This window comes from Oxyura jamaicensis, chromosome 10 (assembly GCF_011077185.1).
Source record: "Oxyura jamaicensis isolate SHBP4307 breed ruddy duck chromosome 10, BPBGC_Ojam_1.0, whole genome shotgun sequence".
Classification (NCBI taxonomy): Eukaryota; Metazoa; Chordata; class Aves; order Anseriformes; family Anatidae; genus Oxyura; species Oxyura jamaicensis.
In genome coordinates, this window is record NC_048902.1 from 10,224,502 (window position 1) to 10,241,616 (window position 17,115).

At 57.7% G+C, this 17,115-nt stretch overlaps 3 protein-coding genes across 5 annotated transcripts in view; 2 read left to right on the forward strand and 1 right to left on the reverse strand.

The window, feature by feature from the left end:
- Nucleotides 1–1,585: 1,585 nt before the first annotated feature.
- On the forward strand, nt 1,586–8,578 carry GRAMD2A (GRAM domain containing 2A). 2 transcript variants are annotated; one of them, XM_035335649.1, is made up of 10 exons: nt 1,586–2,064; nt 2,366–2,438; nt 2,509–2,612; nt 3,358–3,456; nt 4,410–4,481; nt 5,574–5,636; nt 6,958–7,111; nt 7,184–7,283; nt 7,371–7,478; nt 7,574–8,578. In XM_035335649.1, the coding sequence occupies exons 1-10, from the start codon at nt 2,041–2,043 to the stop codon at nt 7,575–7,577; spliced, it is 801 nt and encodes a 266-aa protein (XP_035191540.1). In that variant the 5' UTR covers nt 1,586–2,040; the 3' UTR covers nt 7,578–8,578. The 2 variants fall into 2 exon arrangements, with proteins under 2 accessions (XP_035191540.1, XP_035191539.1); XM_035335648.1 differs by having other exon boundaries at nt 6,958–7,283.
- Nucleotides 8,579–10,023: 1,445 nt separating this feature from the next.
- Nucleotides 10,024–17,115, forward strand: part of MYO9A (myosin IXA) — a 194,739-nt gene continuing 187,647 nt past the window's right edge. The window contains exon 1 of one of the 2 annotated variants that reach the window (XM_035335640.1): nt 10,024–10,514. The gene's annotated coding sequence lies outside the window, so the exon portion shown is untranslated. The remainder of the gene's footprint in view (nt 10,515–17,115) is intronic. The other variant, XM_035335643.1, reaches the window with a different exon arrangement.
- On the reverse strand, nt 10,548–16,975 carry SENP8 (SUMO peptidase family member, NEDD8 specific). The gene is made up of 3 exons (XM_035335650.1): nt 16,891–16,975; nt 16,462–16,622; nt 10,548–13,147 (listed from the first exon to the last, which is right to left on the reverse strand). The coding sequence occupies exon 3, from the start codon at nt 13,102–13,104 to the stop codon at nt 12,466–12,468; it is 639 nt and encodes a 212-aa protein (XP_035191541.1). The 5' UTR covers nt 13,105–13,147; nt 16,462–16,622; nt 16,891–16,975; the 3' UTR covers nt 10,548–12,465.

Consider the following 17,115-nt stretch of genomic DNA (forward strand, 5'->3'; position numbering starts at 1 on the left):
CCCCCCGGCAGCGCTGCCCGCCCGCCCGCCGCCCCGTCCCCGTAACGCCGCGGGGGTCTCGGACCAGCCCCCGGCCCCCTCCCGTGCCCCCAGCCTCAGGGGGCGGGCGGCAGCCCCGCGGCTCCCCGCTCACCCGGCTCTCGTCTTGTCGCGCAGCCTCGACGCCCTGAAGGACGAGGACATCAAGAAATGCCCCCGGGAAGCGGTAAGTCGGGGCGAGCCCCCTGGGCCTGCCGCGGGGCCGGGGCTGCCACACACAGGCCCACGGCGTCCCTCCCGCCCCGCACCCCCTGCCTGCCACAACTCGGTCCCCGCGGGGCCTGGCTCCTGCCCCGGCCCCCTCCCCGCTGACAGCCGGCCCCGCGCTCCCACCTCCCGCACCTGCAGGCTCAGGGGCTGGCGGCTCCCCACCTGCGGCCATCTGGGCCCTCTGCGTCACGTTGTCCGCCCCGTGCCCCTCACGGCAGCCCCGGCTCCGGCCGTTTGCCGAGTCGCAGAGCACGAACGTGCCACAGGAGAGGAGCCCGCGGCGCCTCGCGCTTCGTCCTGGGCTGCGGGAGCTGGAAACGAAGCAGCAGCCGGGGGAGCCGGCGGCCGTTTTGTGTCTGTGTGCGACCCTCGACCTGCCCTGGAAATGCTTTTGGGGTTTTCTATCCAGAGCGAAGGAGAAAGCTGCAAGTTTGACTGTAAACGGCTCAATTTACTTCCAGTTGAGCCTTTTTGGTTGCTCAAATCGTGTCTGAGGTAGAACTTTTCACCCACCGGCAAAGCAATTCAGGAAGAGAAAGGAATGGAGCAGACCTCTCCCCTCTGGGCTTTACGGCTCTGAAAGCAACCCAGGGAGGACCTGAGCAGCGGACGGAGCGCTGTCCCCACACAGCTCCCCAGGCAGCCCCCGCTCCGCATGCTCGGACCAGGGCAGTCCTTGGCCGTGGGGCCGTGGCGGCGAAGCCGAACCCGCTCCAGCTGGTGGCGTGACGCAGGAGATCATCCCGGGTAATCCAAAGCCTCCGTGTGAGCAGGCGGACATCTGGAGCGGCAGCAGACCCGCGCCCTGGCCCCAGGAGCAAGGAGAAGCTCTTCAGTGTAGCAGGAGCCTGGGGCTGGCACCTGGGCTGCCCTGCGTGGCGGGGTATCGCCGCGTCGGGAAGGGGCTGCCATGGAGAAATTCCTCTCCCCCCACGCAACGAGCTGCCCCGGCTTGCCCCTGATCCCGTTTTTTATTCTTATTTTTCATTTTTTGAGGGCCCGGGTGTGTTTTCTTCGGAAATGAGCCCAGCCTTGCTGGGAATTGACCCCTCCTTCGGCCTCGCTCGGGGGTTTCTCAGGAGAACGGGCGGCCTGTCCCACTTCTGCCTCGCCTCCTGTGTGTGGCAGGGAGCAGGCGCGTTGCTGCCCGCGCCCGGCGAGGACGTTCCTCATCCCGCTGCGCCGGAGCGGATATATTTAGCAAAATATTTTGCCGATTATTCAGAGGCATCTGGGAGGATTCTGAGTGCTGGGCAGGCCGCCAGGCAGCTGGGTGCTTCTCCTGAGATGGCAACGGGTTTGTGCTGGGACTGGAGGTGCTTCGTGGGCTGAAGAGACATCCAGGGGTGGCTTGGTCCCCCTTGTCCCCCCCTAAAAGCCCTGAGATGCTCCCACCGATGCCCACCACCAGCCTGGTGGCTCTCTGGAGGGTGCCTAAGCCTCCCCCAGGTGATGCTGAGCCTTGATCCTCTTAAAACCCAGCTCATCCAGTGACAAGGTGCGCGGCGCGGGGGTGACCTTGTCGCAGGAGGGCTGCGCTGGATTTCTCCGGGTCCTGGGAAAGCATCTTCTCCCTCGCGCGTTTGCCCTGGATTTCAGCTGTGCCGGTGGAGGGACAGGGGTAAAAATCTGCCCGCACAGCCTCGGAGGAGCAATTGAGCGGCCGTAACGTGAAGAGCTGAACTTCTGCCGTGCGTTTTCCTGGCGTTCAGCGTTATTTAACCGCCGGGTCAAGGCGCAAACCACTGCTGAGCCGCACGTCGAGGAGGCACCGGGACTATAAATAGCGGGATGGCGCGGCGCGACGGGCGCAAAGCAAGTGTCATCGTGCCCTGCATCGGGGGGGAGCTGGCAGAAGGAGAGAGAATCCGCTGGGCAAAATAAATGGGCTGCAGATGAGCCCAGTGGAAAACTACCCTAGCAGAAACTTGGGCGTCTCCTTAGATAAACTCCTGGTGGAAATGTGTTTGGGAGGGCGGCGTTTGCTCTTGCAGACCCTCCTGAGCCCCATGTCCCCGTGGTGCCGTGTCCCGATGTCCCCAGCCCGGGTGCATTTGCAGCAGGGTGGGTTTGGGTTTCCTCATCCTCGGGTAATTTTGCTCTGCTCCCTTTCCAGGCCGCCAGCAAGTACAACTCGCAGTACCACAAGCTGTTCAAGGACATCCCCACGGAGGAGAGCGTGCTGAAAGGTGGGCGGGGGGGGGGCGGCCAGGGGCTGGCGGGCTCTGGCGCCCGGCCTGACCCTGCTGTGCCTTGCAGTTTGCTCCTGTGCGCTCCAGAGGGACATCCTCATCCAGGGACGGCTTTACATCTCCCCCAACTGGCTCTGCTTCTACGCGAACCTTTTCGGGAAGGACATCAAGGTAACACCATGCCTGGGTGCAGGGTGCCCTGCGTGTCCCTCGCCCCGTCCCAAACAGCTCTCCCGGCAGCCTGCTTATCCCTTCCCACGCCCAAGTGCCCCCAGAATTGCCTTCAGAAGCCTCCGATGCAGCGGGGAGAGCTGCTTGCATCGAGCGCAGCTCTGCCGCTTCCGAGAACCTGCAGGATCCGCCTCGGGAAAACAAATATTGGTTTGGTGTAAAAATCCCCAGCGCAAAACCTCATAAAAGCCGCAACGGTGTCTGAAGGAAGATCAAAGGTTTCCAGAGGATTCGGGAGGAGATCTGAATCCCTCTTCACTTTTCTGCTTGGTTTACAGCCTGACGTTCCCCAGTTAACGGTGTGGCTGACGGGGATCTTTGGGAGAAATGATTTCCTTTAAAGCCGGGCTGAAGAACTGAATTATTTATATTGGCAGCTTTAAACTAATGTGTCTGATGGAAGCGAGGTGCTGCACTTCCAAAGCTAAGCCCGTTCCGATGAAGTTATTCTGCCACAGATCGCAGCCTGCCTTGTTTTTAACCTTGCTTGCAGGATCTCTTGCAACGAGCCTAAGGACTCGCTGTGTTTGTGTTGGGTGATGGTTTCCCCCCGTCCTCGCTGCTTTCTCCGAGCAGAAATCGACTTCAAGCTGAGCTTAACGCTGGGGGCTGCCACGACCTTTAACGAAGACAAACCCATCTTGGGGAAACGCTAAACGCCCTCGCCCTGTGTTTTCCCCTCCAGGTCGTCATCCCGGTGGTCTCCGTCCAGCTCATCAAAAAGCACAAGACGGCGCGGCTGCTGCCCAACGGCCTGGCCATCACCACCACCGCCAGCAGGAAGGTAACGGGCCCTCCCCGGGGGTCCCTGCGGCATTTATGGGGGGACGAAGGTCTCGCATCGCCGGCTGAAGCCGCGGGCTGTTTGGGGAGTGAGCGCGGCTCTTCGTGCTGGCGGCCGGCCAGGGCAAACACTGCAGCTCTGCTTTTGTTCCTGAATTTCACTTTGTTTCTGGCCGAAGCAAACCCCAAGCAAAACCCGGCCGAGCCTGGCAAATCCCTGCCAGGCTCGAGTAAAACCTTTAAACTTCTTAAACCCGAGGAGGGGATAGGGTTTGGGCCACAATACAGCCTAAGCTGGCGGAGAACTTGGTTAATGGGCTGAGTCTGAGCTGTGGTTGGGCTTTTAAAATGCGCTGCTTGTTTTCTGCCGAAATGTGCTGACGTAGTCCTGCTCAGTGCTCCGAGTCCTTGCCTGCCAAGGCTGCTGCTCGTGGCAACGTTACGCGGATGGCATTTTAGCAGGGGGTAGCACAGCGCAGGATTTGGGCGTTTAAATCCATCTGCCCTTTGCAGCCGTCCTGGCTGCGCCGTGCGTCGCGTGGGCTCTGCCTGTCGGACCGAGCCGCGGTCTGGGGGGTGCCTTTGGTCGCTCCCGACCCCGTTCTCCTCCACCACGTCCTGCTCAGAGCCCCTGGGGACAGCAGCCGAGCAAAACTGGCCCTGAAAAATCTGCTCTGTGTTTTAGCAGGCAGCAAAAATAGCAGCGGAAAAACTCAGCAGGGAGATAAATACCTGGGGGAGGGCAGGGGGGATGCTCCCGAGGGGGGAAGATTCAAGGGCAGGACAGTCCTGAAGATTCAAGGACGGGCAGACCTGTCCCTGCCGTTGTGGCACTGGTGCTCCAGCAAAGCCCTGGCAGCAGAAATTGTTCGGCCACGTCAGACCGCTTTTGGAGGAAGGATCGGACTCGGGGTGGTGGGAGGCGTCTCCCAGCGTCTCCTCTCTGTTTTGCAGTACATCTTTGTGTCGCTGATCTCCCGCGACAGCGTGTACGACGTGCTGCGGAGAGTCTGCACGCACCTGCAGGTACCCCGTGCCACGTCCCGCTGCCCCCGTTCCGTCTCAGTGTCACGGTGGCTGTGTCCCGCTTTGGGACGTGCTGGTGAGCACCGCGGGGCCGGAGCCGCTCTCAGCGTCCCAGCAGGACAGAGCCTGTCCCTGTCACGGGGGTGCCACGGAGGTGTCCTGGCCCCGTGAGCCTCCAGGGACCTGTTCTGGGTCACGGCTGAGTGGGGCAGAGCCCGCAGAGCTTCTCCTCTCGCTTTCCCAGGGTGTGTGGATGCAGTACGTTTAATCGGGTAGCAGTACTTGTTCCGCCAGTATGCGCATCGCTCACTTTTCCCCAGATCTTCTAAAATTTATGGGGGGTGGGAAAAGCTATAAAGTAAAATATTTTTTTTTAAAAAAATCTGAATTAAAAAGCCTGAGGTGGGGAAGAAATCCATCAGTCCTCGCGCTGGAGGTGAGGATTACCACGAATCTCCTTCTCCCTGCTCTCCCTGCCTCTGTGCTGCGTGGGAAGTGGTGCTGGAGCCGTTCCTGCCCGGATGGGTGTCCCCTGGGTGTGCGGGGACAGCGATTGGGGTGACTCAGCCCCGTCCCTGACCCCGTGGGACACAGCAGCTCTGCCCCCGAAACTCCTCGGTGGATATTTATCCAGTGGAAATACTGGTTTGCCATTAAGAAACATCTTACAGGTGGTGTGCTGCCAGCAGCTCGGTGCCATTTCCCAAATACGAGGTTTCTCAGGGTAACTTTTCACCTGGTGGATGAAAAGTTGTGAGAAACCTGGGTCAGAAACCCAGCTCTGTTCTCACGTCCCTTTTTTCCCCCCCCTTTGCTGGTTCATCCCCTCTGCCTGGCTGCGACCCTTTGCATTTCATTGTTTTTTTGGGTTTTGGGTGTGTGTGGTTTTTCTTTTTTCTTTTTTAATGGGAAGCAACTCCATCAGATGCTTCTAAGTTATAAAGCAGCTCATCTTCGTAGACTTGCTTGAAACACTGAACCAGTCGAAAAGCTCAGAATCTCATTTTGTAACTCCAGCTGGAGCAGGGAGAGGGGCGGCAGGCGGGGAGAGGAGGAAGGTGGGTCGTAACGCCCGTCTTGGTCTCCCTCCAGGTTTCGAGTAAGAAGAGCTTGAGCTTGAAGGAGTTCACGGAGGAGCCTGATGCCGTGTCCCTGGTAAGGCTTGGGGCTCACCCACGGCTCCGGCAGAGCCCAGGGCACTGCAGGAACAATCTGTCGTGATGGGGCACAAACAGCTTTAAAAAAAAAAAGAGTCGAGAAGGATTTGGGAAGCCTGCAGCAGAACGCCAGCCACCGGCACAGCCAGCTGCTCCCTGGGGTTTGTTTGTAGCCACACGATTCTGACTGGCGTGCAGAATGCTTCTCAGCTCCACTGCGACCTCTGAATCTGATGCAGCTCCCAGCTGCGAACACCGATAATACTTTGGGAATGCGATCGGATTACCCCAAAAAAAGAAAGTGGTTTTATTTTCTGTTCTGGCTGGTCCTCGGGGAGCCGCTGGCTGGAAGTGCCCGGTGGCTGTGGCAGCGTTGTGCTGGCCCCGTGTGGCTTTGGGAGCCCGGTAACACTGCTGTGAGCACCGAGCCATCGCGGGGCTGGGCTGCGGTGGGGCTGCTGGCCCGGACCGTCGGCGTTGTACCCACGCGTGCTGGACCAGGAGGTGACAAGTGGGGTGGGTGTCTGCTGTGTCTTGGTGGCCCTGCTGTGTCCAAAAGCAAGGGCTGTGCTGGTCCCTGGCCCAGCAGGAGGCAGGCAAGGGGCTGCGACCTGAGATGAGGACAACGTGAGCTCCGAGCCAGGCGGTAGGTGACGGGGACGAGGTGTTGGATGCCCTCCCCGGCGTCTCTTGGCACCGACTGCGGTTTTGGCTGGGAGTGGGTTTTCCGCTGAGCCTGGGATAAGCTGTGCGGCGTCTGTGTAATTTTTCTGTCAAAACATTTAGAAAAGCAAGCGCGTTTCTGCGGCGCGCAGCTCGAGAGGAGCTGTGGGCGCGCGGCGAGGTCTGGCAGGTGTGTGGTGGGCGAGAGCTCGGCTGGCAGCTTGGAGAGCATCGCGAAGGTCCTCGGCTGCACTGGGAACGGCCCTCAGGTGTTCTAAATGCAAGTCTAAAGATGAGGGTGGTGCCGTGTCCTCTGCTGGACATGCTCAGGAGGCTGCTGTGGTGCCAGCAGCTCCCCAGTAAACGTGGTGGAGATGTCCCCAGACTTTCCCTAGCCGAAGCTGGGGAGTTCATCGCTCCTTGGCGAGGCCACGGGTACGCAGCTGGGAGCTGCATGGGGCATCCCAGAGGTTGAAGGCGCTTTTCCAGGCGTGACTTGGGGCTGGCAGCAATCTCCTGGTGCTTCCAAGGGACCCTTGTCCCTGTGGAGGACATCACGGAGGATGTCACCATGGTGCATTGGACGTGGTTGTGCTCAGTGGAGCTGTGTGAGGGTTCGGGTGTGAATCCTTGGCACCGCCGGTTCCTCCCCGCAGGAGGTGATCGTCCCCGAGGGCAAGTGGAGGAAGGTGTCTCCTGCGTCGCTCTCCCTGTCCCTGCCGGACGCTGACTACCAGTGCATCCACCGGGCCTCCGTCAGCAGCCTCAGCGCCAAGGAGAGCTTCACCTCCGAGGAGCCCCTGGCCTCAGGTGAGGGCTGCGCCCGGCCGGGGACGCGGCGTGGGAGGAGGCGCAGAAACCGACTCTCGGCTTGCGTTGCAGAAAGTGCAATAAACACAGAGGAGGAGCTGGAGGTGGAGCAGAGCTGCGTGGCGGAGCTGAGACCCTCCGACTACCAGCTCCTGAAGATCTTCATCGTGCTGTAAGCGTGCCGCAGGCGGCTGCGGTCTGGGGAGGGTGGGGCACGCAGGGTGTGCTTGAGCACTGGTGCTTGTTCCTCCTCTCCCAGGATCTGCCTCCTGGTCGTGTCCTCCTCCTACCTGGCGTTCCGCATCTTCCGCCTGGAGCAGCAGCTCTGCTCCCTGAACCGGGACTACCTCTCCCGCGGGCACAGGAGGTGAGGACCCTCGGGGCAGCGCGAGCGCCGCAGACAGGGATGTTTTTGGGAGGCGGGTTGTGCTCACCCCGTCTCACCCCCCTCTCTGCCCGCAGGTGACCGTCACCCCCAGCACGGGACGAGGACCAGACGGTAGCACTTTGTGTACGGGGCCGGCATGGCTGTGGCGTCCCTCCAGGGGGGACCGGTGCCGTCTTCCAGCCGAACCCCGCGACTCGCACGCGGCCCGGCTTCCCCTCAGCCGGTAAAACGGGACCAAACTCCTCTCCTCCTGCCTCCTGCTCCCCGCAGGACTGCCCGGCCGGCTTGCGGCCGTGGGTGCCAACTCCCCCTACCACTACGAACCCCTTTCCTCCCTGGGACGCCGACGTGCCCTAGCACCGGATGATGGCTCGGGGAGGGAAGCGAGCCCCCCCCTTAAGACTTGCTGCTAAAATGGTCACTGTTTTTTACTCCAGACGTGGGTTTTCTTGTTGAAAGATGACCTGAGGCTCACTGGGAGCCCTGTAAACACGTGGATGAGCTGCGTCTGCCCTGGGTGAAGCTCTGGGGCAGGTGCAGCTGCACCGGCCTGTTTGTCCCTCTCTGCGAGCCCCTCCTGCAGCCCAGACCCCGCGGGGATGGGGGCACAACCTGGGCTCCCCCCAGCCCCTTCCGTCCTGGAGTAAAGGGGCCTCAGCGCGTGCGGCCCCGCGCAAAGCACTTTAGGGTCCTCCACAACAGGCGTCCTCTGCAGGGACCATGCCTGGGAATGGTGCTGGACCAAGGGCTCGTTAGCCCCGCTCGCCTCGTTAAGATGTCCCACAAGGCCTGGCTGTCACGGGTGAGCAGCCGGGATGGCGACATGCCCCCTGCGTGTGTTAACCCTCGTCACTGCGCGGAGCGAGCAGGATTTGTCTGAACCCTTCCCTTGTGCGGCGTGTCGGGAAGGCAGGGGATACCTGTGCGATTTCTTTGTGTTATTTTTCTGTTTTTCCTGTTTTTTTTGGGAACTAAAAGTGCTGATGGGGCCAAATCCCTGAGCCCTGGGGAAAGAGCTCGCTGCCCGGCTCAAGGCTGTGAAAGTATTTTAAATGAAATAAAACCACGATTTTCTAGCACTGCCGTGAGCATCCTGGTGTCAATGCCGGGGTTGGGGAAGGGCTGCGAGCCCCGGAGCGGGGTGCTTGGTGCTTGTGGCTGTCCCAGGAGCTTCGGCTCACTGCTGACCGTGTCCCTTCTGTGCAAGGAGGGCGAGGACAGGGCTTACAGTGAGGTGTTGGGAGAAGGTCCTGGTTATTGTCCTCATGCCACGGCTCGGGACCGGTGGCATCCCTTTGGGCCAGCCCTGGCAGACCTCTCTTCAGCCCCAAACACCACCACGAAGGAGAGGCCAGGAGGTACACGGAGCGGTCTGCCACCGTTCGGGGGGCACCGGGGTGTCCGTGGGGCGCTCTGTGTCGTTTCTCCAGCGCCAGGTAAGTGCCACGAAGGGTCCGCAGGGATCTCCGGGCAGGGTCCCCGGGGTTGGTCTCTAAATGACAGGGCCAGGGACAGCTTTTGGGAAACACAGAGCTTGGGGAGCAGGCGGTGAGGTGCTAGGGAGGGATTTTTCACTAGGTGGCAGCAAAGACTACGGGACCCCAGCTACAGCGGGTGGCAGGGGCACCTCGGGGCCTGCTGCTGGGGTACTGAGCTGCTGGGGCTCGGGGGGACGGGCTCGAGCTGCCTCCTCCTCCTCTTCCTCCTCCTCATTGAGCACCCACAGCAGAAACCCCCCTCCCAGCCTGGCCCTACAGTACCCAGTGCTGCCCTTGACCCTCAGGGCATGTTTTGGGGGCACAGTGAGAATGGGATGAGGCCGGGTGCCACCTCATCACCTCGGTTTTGGGGGACATTTCAGCACCCTGGGGTGCTCCTCATCCCTCGCCAGCACAGGAAAGGCACCGTGATGCTTCCTTCAGGGCAGTTCTGCTCGTTTGGCTGGCACAGCTCCCTCAATGGCTATTTGCGCAGTGCCAAGCTCTTTTTATTTTCTTATATTTGCACAGTTCTGGGTGGTGTGCCCAGCAGGGAGTGTGTTTGGCGGCTGATCTGAAAGCAGGGATGTTGCAAAAAGGTTTTGGCTTGGTCATGGCAGCGGGCAGGCAGAAGCGAAGGGCGGTTTGGGTAAATGCAGGACCTGGCTCGTTTGGGCTAGCACCGCGGGGACCGGATAAAACCTCACATGGGAAGGGAGGCTTCTGGAGCAGGTTTCCATGCTGACCTGTTTGTATTCCAAGAAGGGCATCCCGCAGCAAACGCAAAGCAGGAGATAGTCAACTATCTCCCCCTGCTTCTCCCTCAAAAACCACTTTTTTGGGTTTTGTTTCCCAGCCATGAAGGTGAGCGCAGCGGCGCGGTGCCCGGCTGGAGCCACGGGGCGCTGCCACCACGCCGCACCTGCCCCATGGGCGTACACAAGCACTCACGGGGTGATCAGGTGAGGCATGTGTGAGCACTGCACACACATCTCTCTGGAGGCTGTGTAGGAATTTCCTCTGTCCCAGCACTGGGAATTTGCCCCTCCTGGCTTCCCCTGCTCTCCTGTATATGTTTGCAGAGAAGGTTTGGAGTTTTTCTCATTTTTGGGGACCCTGGTGTGATTTGGGAGCTCCTTTCTGCTGGAAGCTGGTTGCTTTCTTTTCTGGAGGGTGTTTGTCTGCTCCTGTTTGTTCTCCTGAGCGCGGTAACGCCTGGCTGAGCCTATTTACTTTTCTTTGTGTAAAGAAACACCACGTAAAAGCCCAGGGTGCACCAACCGTCTCCGGCACCCTCCAGGCGTGGGGCAGAGGCTCGGGCGGGTGGATGTCCATCGTGAGCGATTGAATCAGACCACACAGGGTCCACGAGGTGCTGGTGGAGTTTCTCACCAGCTCCACAAATCCCTACCGTTTTACCAGCCCCAGGAGCAGTGCCTGCACGGAGGAGGACTCCGCCATCGAGTCACAGCCACCGCAGGCGCGATGCCACGGTGCTGCGGGACAGCCGGAGCCACCGCGCTGCTCGGTGCTGGCTGTAAGTACTCTCAAAAGAAGGGACAACAAGCGGAGGGCTTAAATTAAATTTTATTCATGGTTCCCCCAGGAAGAAGGGGGACCCAGGAGGCGTTTTCTTCCTTCACTCCCTCCTCTTGCTTGGGCAGGGAGGTAGATGAGGGAGTTAACGTTGTCACAGCACAGACAGAAGTATTTGTTTGCATTCGGTGAGCAGCTCGTCTGCAGTCTCTGAGCGGTGATTGTCTGCACTCAGCGCTGCGGGGCAGGCGGTGGGGCGTGGAGGTGTCACACCTGGGTAATGGCACGCTCAGCCTTGGTGGCAGTGGTGTAGCTTCATCTCAGCCACACGGGTCCCATGCTCAAAAAGAAATCCCCTCGGCAAGCAACTTGGTTCCCTTTTGGGCAACTTTCGTGGTTTTGGATTTGTCTGAGTGATGGAGGTGCTTTTCCAGGGAGGGCTGGTGCTGGGAGGAGAGCCCCGTGCTGCTGGCTGCTTGCTGTCAGTATCAACTCAGAGCCTCGTTTCACCCCACTGCTGTCTGCGATGGTTTGCTTAGGTTCTGGAGGAGCCTGCGAGGCTGTGTCTACTTACCTTTTTCTTAAAAACAAGGGAAATTGATGTTTCCGCCTCATCCTACAGTTGGCCGTACTCTGTGCTGGAACCAGCACTTGTGGGGCTGGGCTGCGGATGAGCCGGGTGAGGAGTTGCAGGTTGAAAACAATCCCTCACTATTCCGCGGGTTATTTTTATCCTGGATTTCCCTGATCCAGTTGGCACCAGGGGTGTGGTTGCTCTGCCAGACACCACCCGAACAACTGGCTCCTCGTTTCTCAAGAGGTTATAGATTATTCCTTATCCTGCAACACCATCTTGTTTGCTTTCCCACTGCCAGTCCTGTCTCTTACTAATAGGATCTGCTCTTAGATCCCATTTGGAGTCCAGCACTGGAGAAGTGTGTTTCGTGTAGGCCGACCGTGAGAGAAGTACATTAAGGACTGAATCTTGAGCTTCAAGGAGACCGCACTTATCTTTGGCTTTTATACCTCAAATTCTGCCCCTTTGTTCTCCCTGGTATGTTTTTTTTTTGTCTGGAGTAATGCAAGAACTGGTTTTGTGCTGGAGAAAACCCAGCAAATGATAACAAGAGTTAGGGAGCACTGCAGAGCCCTCCCCGCCAAACGGAGATGACCTAAAATTCTAATGAGAAAAGAAACTTCAAAGCCTGAGTGTCACTTTCCATCTCAATTAAGTTTCCTTTTCTAGGATTTGTTTTCTCAGCTTCCTATTAATCTTCCAGCAGCTCAGTCAGGCTTTAATTTGTAATCAGAGCAGGCGGGGGTGGGGAAGGGGGAGAAAAAACAAAAAAGGCAACCTTCAGGTGGCCTAAGAGCACCTACCTGAAGAACACTTTTTTTTTTTTTTCCTGCCCCAATCTTTAATTAATCACAGCATTCTCTTGTGAGTCTCACTACTTGACACAATCATCTCAGCGTCAGGCATTCTGCAGCCTTGCTGCTAAATCCTAGGCTTCTCAAACACACTGAGCTGTAGGCACCAATTAGCGAAGTCCATAACAAAGTGTTTTGGGCTTGGTTTTAAAGGGGATTGCTAAACCTGGCCAGAAGAGCAATGCCCACAGCTAATTAAAGCCATCTAACGAGGGCGTGTTGCCTGCTGGGCAGAGGTGGAGAACTATCTTTAGCACCTCACTTTGCCACAGCAATTAGTGAAAAATAAATAAATAAATAAATCAGGAGGATTCCTTTGAAAGCAAAGGGGCTTTACTGGTGGGAAGTTCAAAGGCCAGCGATTTCCAGAGGAGACTAAGGCTTTGGGAGGAGGGCACTGCGGGTTGTGGCAGTGCTGGAGGGGTTACATTCTTCTTTGGGGAAAATCCTGCACGTGGGCACCTCCCTCAGGCACTGGGGGCGGTGACTGCGGACAGGAGAGGCGGTGGTGGGGACGAGCATCACTTCTGGGCGAGCTTGGTGATGAGGGCTTTCCAGTCTGCTCTCTTCTGCGTGATGTAGGAGGGGGTAAGGAGCTGCAGCAAAGGCTCCTGGTGGCCCCTGAAGTATCCCTGGCACAGAGCCTCAGCGTTACAGATCACGTACATCCCACAGTCATAGCTGTTCTGCTGGGCCGGCGCCTTCTCCTCCATGAAGGTCGCTTTGCCCCCTTTTTTGCCCAAAAAGGCTTCCAGCTTCCCCGCCACTTGCTTGGCGTGGACAGAGTTGCACTTACTGTGGGAATCATAGTGGGCGAAGCACTTTTTGTCCCTGAAGTAAACCAGTAGGCTCCAGTGCGTGCCCCCAGCAGCCTGGTTGGAGTTGTCGTTGATGGGCAAGAACACCAGCTTCTTGTGGAGAAGGTCTAGCGGTTGGAGGAATATGGCTATTTCTTCCTGGCTAAGGGCACATTTGATGAACTGAGCCACTTCGGGGCTGATAAAGCAAACCTGATCGCTAAATTCTTGGAACTGGTCGCTGGCAAAGTACTCAAAGGCAAAGCCAATGATGTGATCATTAAGCCAGTTCGGGGGCTCCAGCAAGGCAAGGTCTGACTGCCGCAGCAAGCTGTCCATGTAGCTGAGAACAACAGGGTCCATCCTGCGCGGGTAGGGGCCGCTGCGCTCCAGGAAACTTCAGAAGCTGCAACACAGAAAGGGTAGAAGAGAAATTAGGCAATTAGACCACACCTTTGACAAGACATGGAGCCACAGCTATCTCGTGTTCCTTCTCAGCTAGCAGGAGACCAAGTCTCCCAGGCTGAAGGAGCAGCACTGGCACCACCTGCCAAAGGGCAAGGCTGAGGATGGGCTCCTCATCTGCAGCGTGCGACAGGCTGAGCTGGCCCCTCGTGCTGCCCTAGGAACAGCGTGTCTCTGAGGAGATAAAAGTCTCATGGTTACAATCTTCATTTGTGCTGTGGGTGATTTCAAAGCAGTTCCTGCTCAGAAACTGCCGGCATTCCTTCAGCTCCGTGCTTTGCACAGAAAAAACACGTAAATCTTCACCTAGGAGAAATCAGTGTTGCAGTGTTTTACCTGCGTGGTGACAACCACTGTAATGCTTTGCACCACTGGTATTCATTAGAAAAAGTCTTTCCAAGCCTGTCTGATGGCATACATCCCCTTCACCCGGCAGACAGTGCCGCAGCTCCGTGTCAGACGCGTGACCTGTTCCAGGAAAACCTGCTGGTCCGCCAGCACAGGAGGCACGGCAGCGGTGAGTAAAGAGAAGCCAAGCACAACAAGATCACAAACAAACCAGCTCCCTACCGTGGGAATTTTTAGGACAATTCTCTAGATACTTGCTAGAGATTTCAGCAGTTCTTGTACTAGCGAAGCTGTCAAGTCCACCAAGTATCTCTGTCTTTCAGCTTGGGTTTTAACTCGCCAAAATTTTGCTCATAAAAGACATGTTACAGTGATCATTGTAAGCTTCCCGAATTTGGGTTCAGAAAGGTGTCTTGCAGCAGGTGTATTATCATGGCTATGAAGGTGATCTTGAGAAGGGAAGAGCATCAGTATTCTTCAGACCATCCCATCTCTGGTAGCAGAGAAACCCAGTGAAGGGCACAGCAACCGGCCACATGGATCAGATGCCTCAAGCTCTCCCAGCTCCAAACTGTTTTGAAATTCAGCACGGACACAGGTTGAGTCACTTCGTCTTGGTTTTGAAGCCCTTTTGCTTTTCTTTGCTGTTGGCCATTGCAGGTGAATGCGGCCACCTGGCTGCTCACCACCCTCCCATATCAGTCTGGGCGTGCTGAGCGCTCCATGTCCCTCCAAACAGAAGCGGCTCCACACCCTGACCTGCTCTGTTCGATCTCCTCCTTGTTTGTCCAGGCTACGCTCTCCCGTCTTAATCTGTGCCTGCTTACCACAAACAGTGGCCACTTATCCCTAGGAGCCATCTGGAAATGTGAGCAGATGCTATCACCTTGCTCTCCCCACCCATGTTTGAGGACATCTTCAGGGGACTCGGCTGGGTTTGCCAGGCAAGACACCTACCTCTCCTCTGCTTTGTGCACCTACTAATTCTGTTCTTTCCTGTTTCCTACCACTCAGCCCAGCGACAGGGCCACCTCTAGCTTACATACAGCTCCTTCTCAGAAGCTGCTGCCTTCCTGGCTGGGAGGATTAAAGCGTTTTCAGAGGGAGGTTGGGCAGCACGCTAGGAGGTGCTGCTCAGCAGGCAATGGTGAACCCTCTGGGACCAGATGGGGGTTTAGCCATTGGATCTTCCGAACAGAAACGGCTGCTATCGCCCCCCTGCAGCAGCCCTATTTTTCTTCCACTCCCCCATCTTCTTCCTGGGCAGCTCCATCAGCCCCAAGGCTTCTCTTTGGCCGTCTGGGAGCAAAGCAGCTCGGGACAGCAGCAGTGCTGTTGCCTCACCCTTTCCTCGTCTGTGCCAAATGCGGCACGAAAACATCTGGGGGTTTCTCGAAGCACTGTGTGCAAACTAATAACGATAAGATTGCTTCGGTATGATTCACTGTAAAGAAGACACTAATTATCCGTTATGATAGGGGAAAGAAATCACGTGTTGTTGTTTACACCTCAGGAAGGTGATTTGTGCTTCTCACTGCACCGTGAATCATGAAAAAACCCCTTCCTGTCCAGGTATGCATAAACTCAGAGATTTATGTCTAATAAATCTTGGCAGGGCTGCAGCGCACGTGACTCGCAAGTAACAGAACGGCTGAAACATGCTGCATGTGTCATACGTCGGAAGGAAGGGCCGAGGTAGAATGTCTTGAAGAGCTAATAACTATTTGTGTATCACCCATTGATCCAGCACATGCCAAGCTGCAGGAGTCACTGAAAAGGAAGGGGAGCAGTCATTGTTATTTACCCTGAGCCAAGCACAATGGTATTTGGACACGCTTCCTATGTTAACAAACTCAAACCATTTCCAAGTTTATGGAGCAAAGCCTTTGCAACAGCCTGTGGTATAAAAACAACACAAGAAAAATCCAAACCAAGTCCCAGAAACACAGTACCGTGCCTAGTTATAACCCTGTTTCTCGCACTGTACATCACGCAAGCCTAAAGTGACCGGTTTAAGGGGGTCAGAGGGTCACTGCTCACATAACTTTACACGTACCCATACAGAGCCCCAAATTCTCATTTACCACATTTTTTTTCTGCGTCATCATCTCCCAGAGATGTACAAAATACACCCAGTAGCTTTCCAGGCAAGTCAAAATGAGATTACAGGCAATGGACAGATGCGGGCATCCTGTGTTCTGTTAATTTTCCACTCTGCAGCAACACAGCCTTATTTATTTTTTTGTCAAGGATAAAAAGAGAGATTTGGCCTCCTCCTACAGTCAGGAAGGGAGAATGGTTATAGCCAAGTGCCTTACCACCATGAGCTACTACTTGTAACTTCACCGCCATCTGGCATTTACGAAGCTGCTCGTGAGTTGTGCCCGGTGCCTCACAGGAAAACCCTCTGCAGCCCTGTGCACCCTTTGGAGCTGCTTGAGGCCAGCAGCAAGGACTGAAAGCACTGCATCACAGAAGGCACCTGCTGTTGGAGAGCTCCCACTGATGCTAGAGGCAAACTCACAGAGGAGCCGGGACATGGATCCCAATGCGTCCACTGTTAAGGAGCTTTGGGCTCCAAGCGGCTCTGCTTGAACCCAGCCAGGATTTGCCTCCTTGAAGTCTTCAGCACGCTTTATTCAAGGGTTTCCATGAAAATAGGAATAAACACTGATGCAGGCCTGGAATGCTTGTTCTGGGTTACAAGCAGGAGTCTGGCTCCTTTGCTTTATTTGCATGTCAGTAGCTGGGATTTGTGAAAGCCGTCATCCCCTGCTCCTCGGAGCCATGTTGACTTACCTGATTTTGACAGGAGCAGCGGGGAGAGGGATAAAGGATTGCTCCAACCACAACCCAGCCCCACGAACAAGCCCACCCACGCAAGGAGACCCCCGCGGGGCCACCGACCCGACAAGGCCGCGCTCTTACACAGGTCCCGTAGGCGGCCGCCGTCCTCGCATCTCCGGGTCGCCGCAGCGGGACGAGGGGGCCGCGGCTGCCGGCCCCAGCTGGGGCTCCGTGACCGGCTGGGGCTCCTGATGCGAGGCAGAGCCTGGGTTTCGAAGCAGCTGACAGAAGAAGGCGCAGAATTATTGTTGCGGGGCGTTCCGGGCACCGCCTCACGCTGCCTGCGGCCGGGTTCTGAGGGCTGAGGAGGGCCCGGGGGGGCTGGGAGCCGCGGGGCCGCCCCTCCCGCTCCTCCCTCAGCCTCCTCGGCTGGCAAACCCCTCGCGGCGCAACGCGGGCACCCCGCTGACCCGTCCACATAGGCCCCGCCCCCCCCCCACCCCCTTTTTCCTCGCGTTTCGCCCCAAAACCGCGGGGCCGCTCCCTCACCTGCCGCCTCGGCGCCGGCCGGTTGCCGGGCGCTGCCGTAAAGCGAGCGGGCGGCACGTCGTAAAGCGGCCAGGGCCGGAGTGGGCGGGGCTGGGCTGCAAGGTAGTGGGCGGGGCTTTACGCGGGGTGGGCGTGTCCCTCCCCAGCGCCTCCCCCCTCCCCTCCCGTCCCCACCCGGCGGCGCGCGGGCAGGCGGGCGGGCAGCGCGCGAGCCGCCCCCCCCCC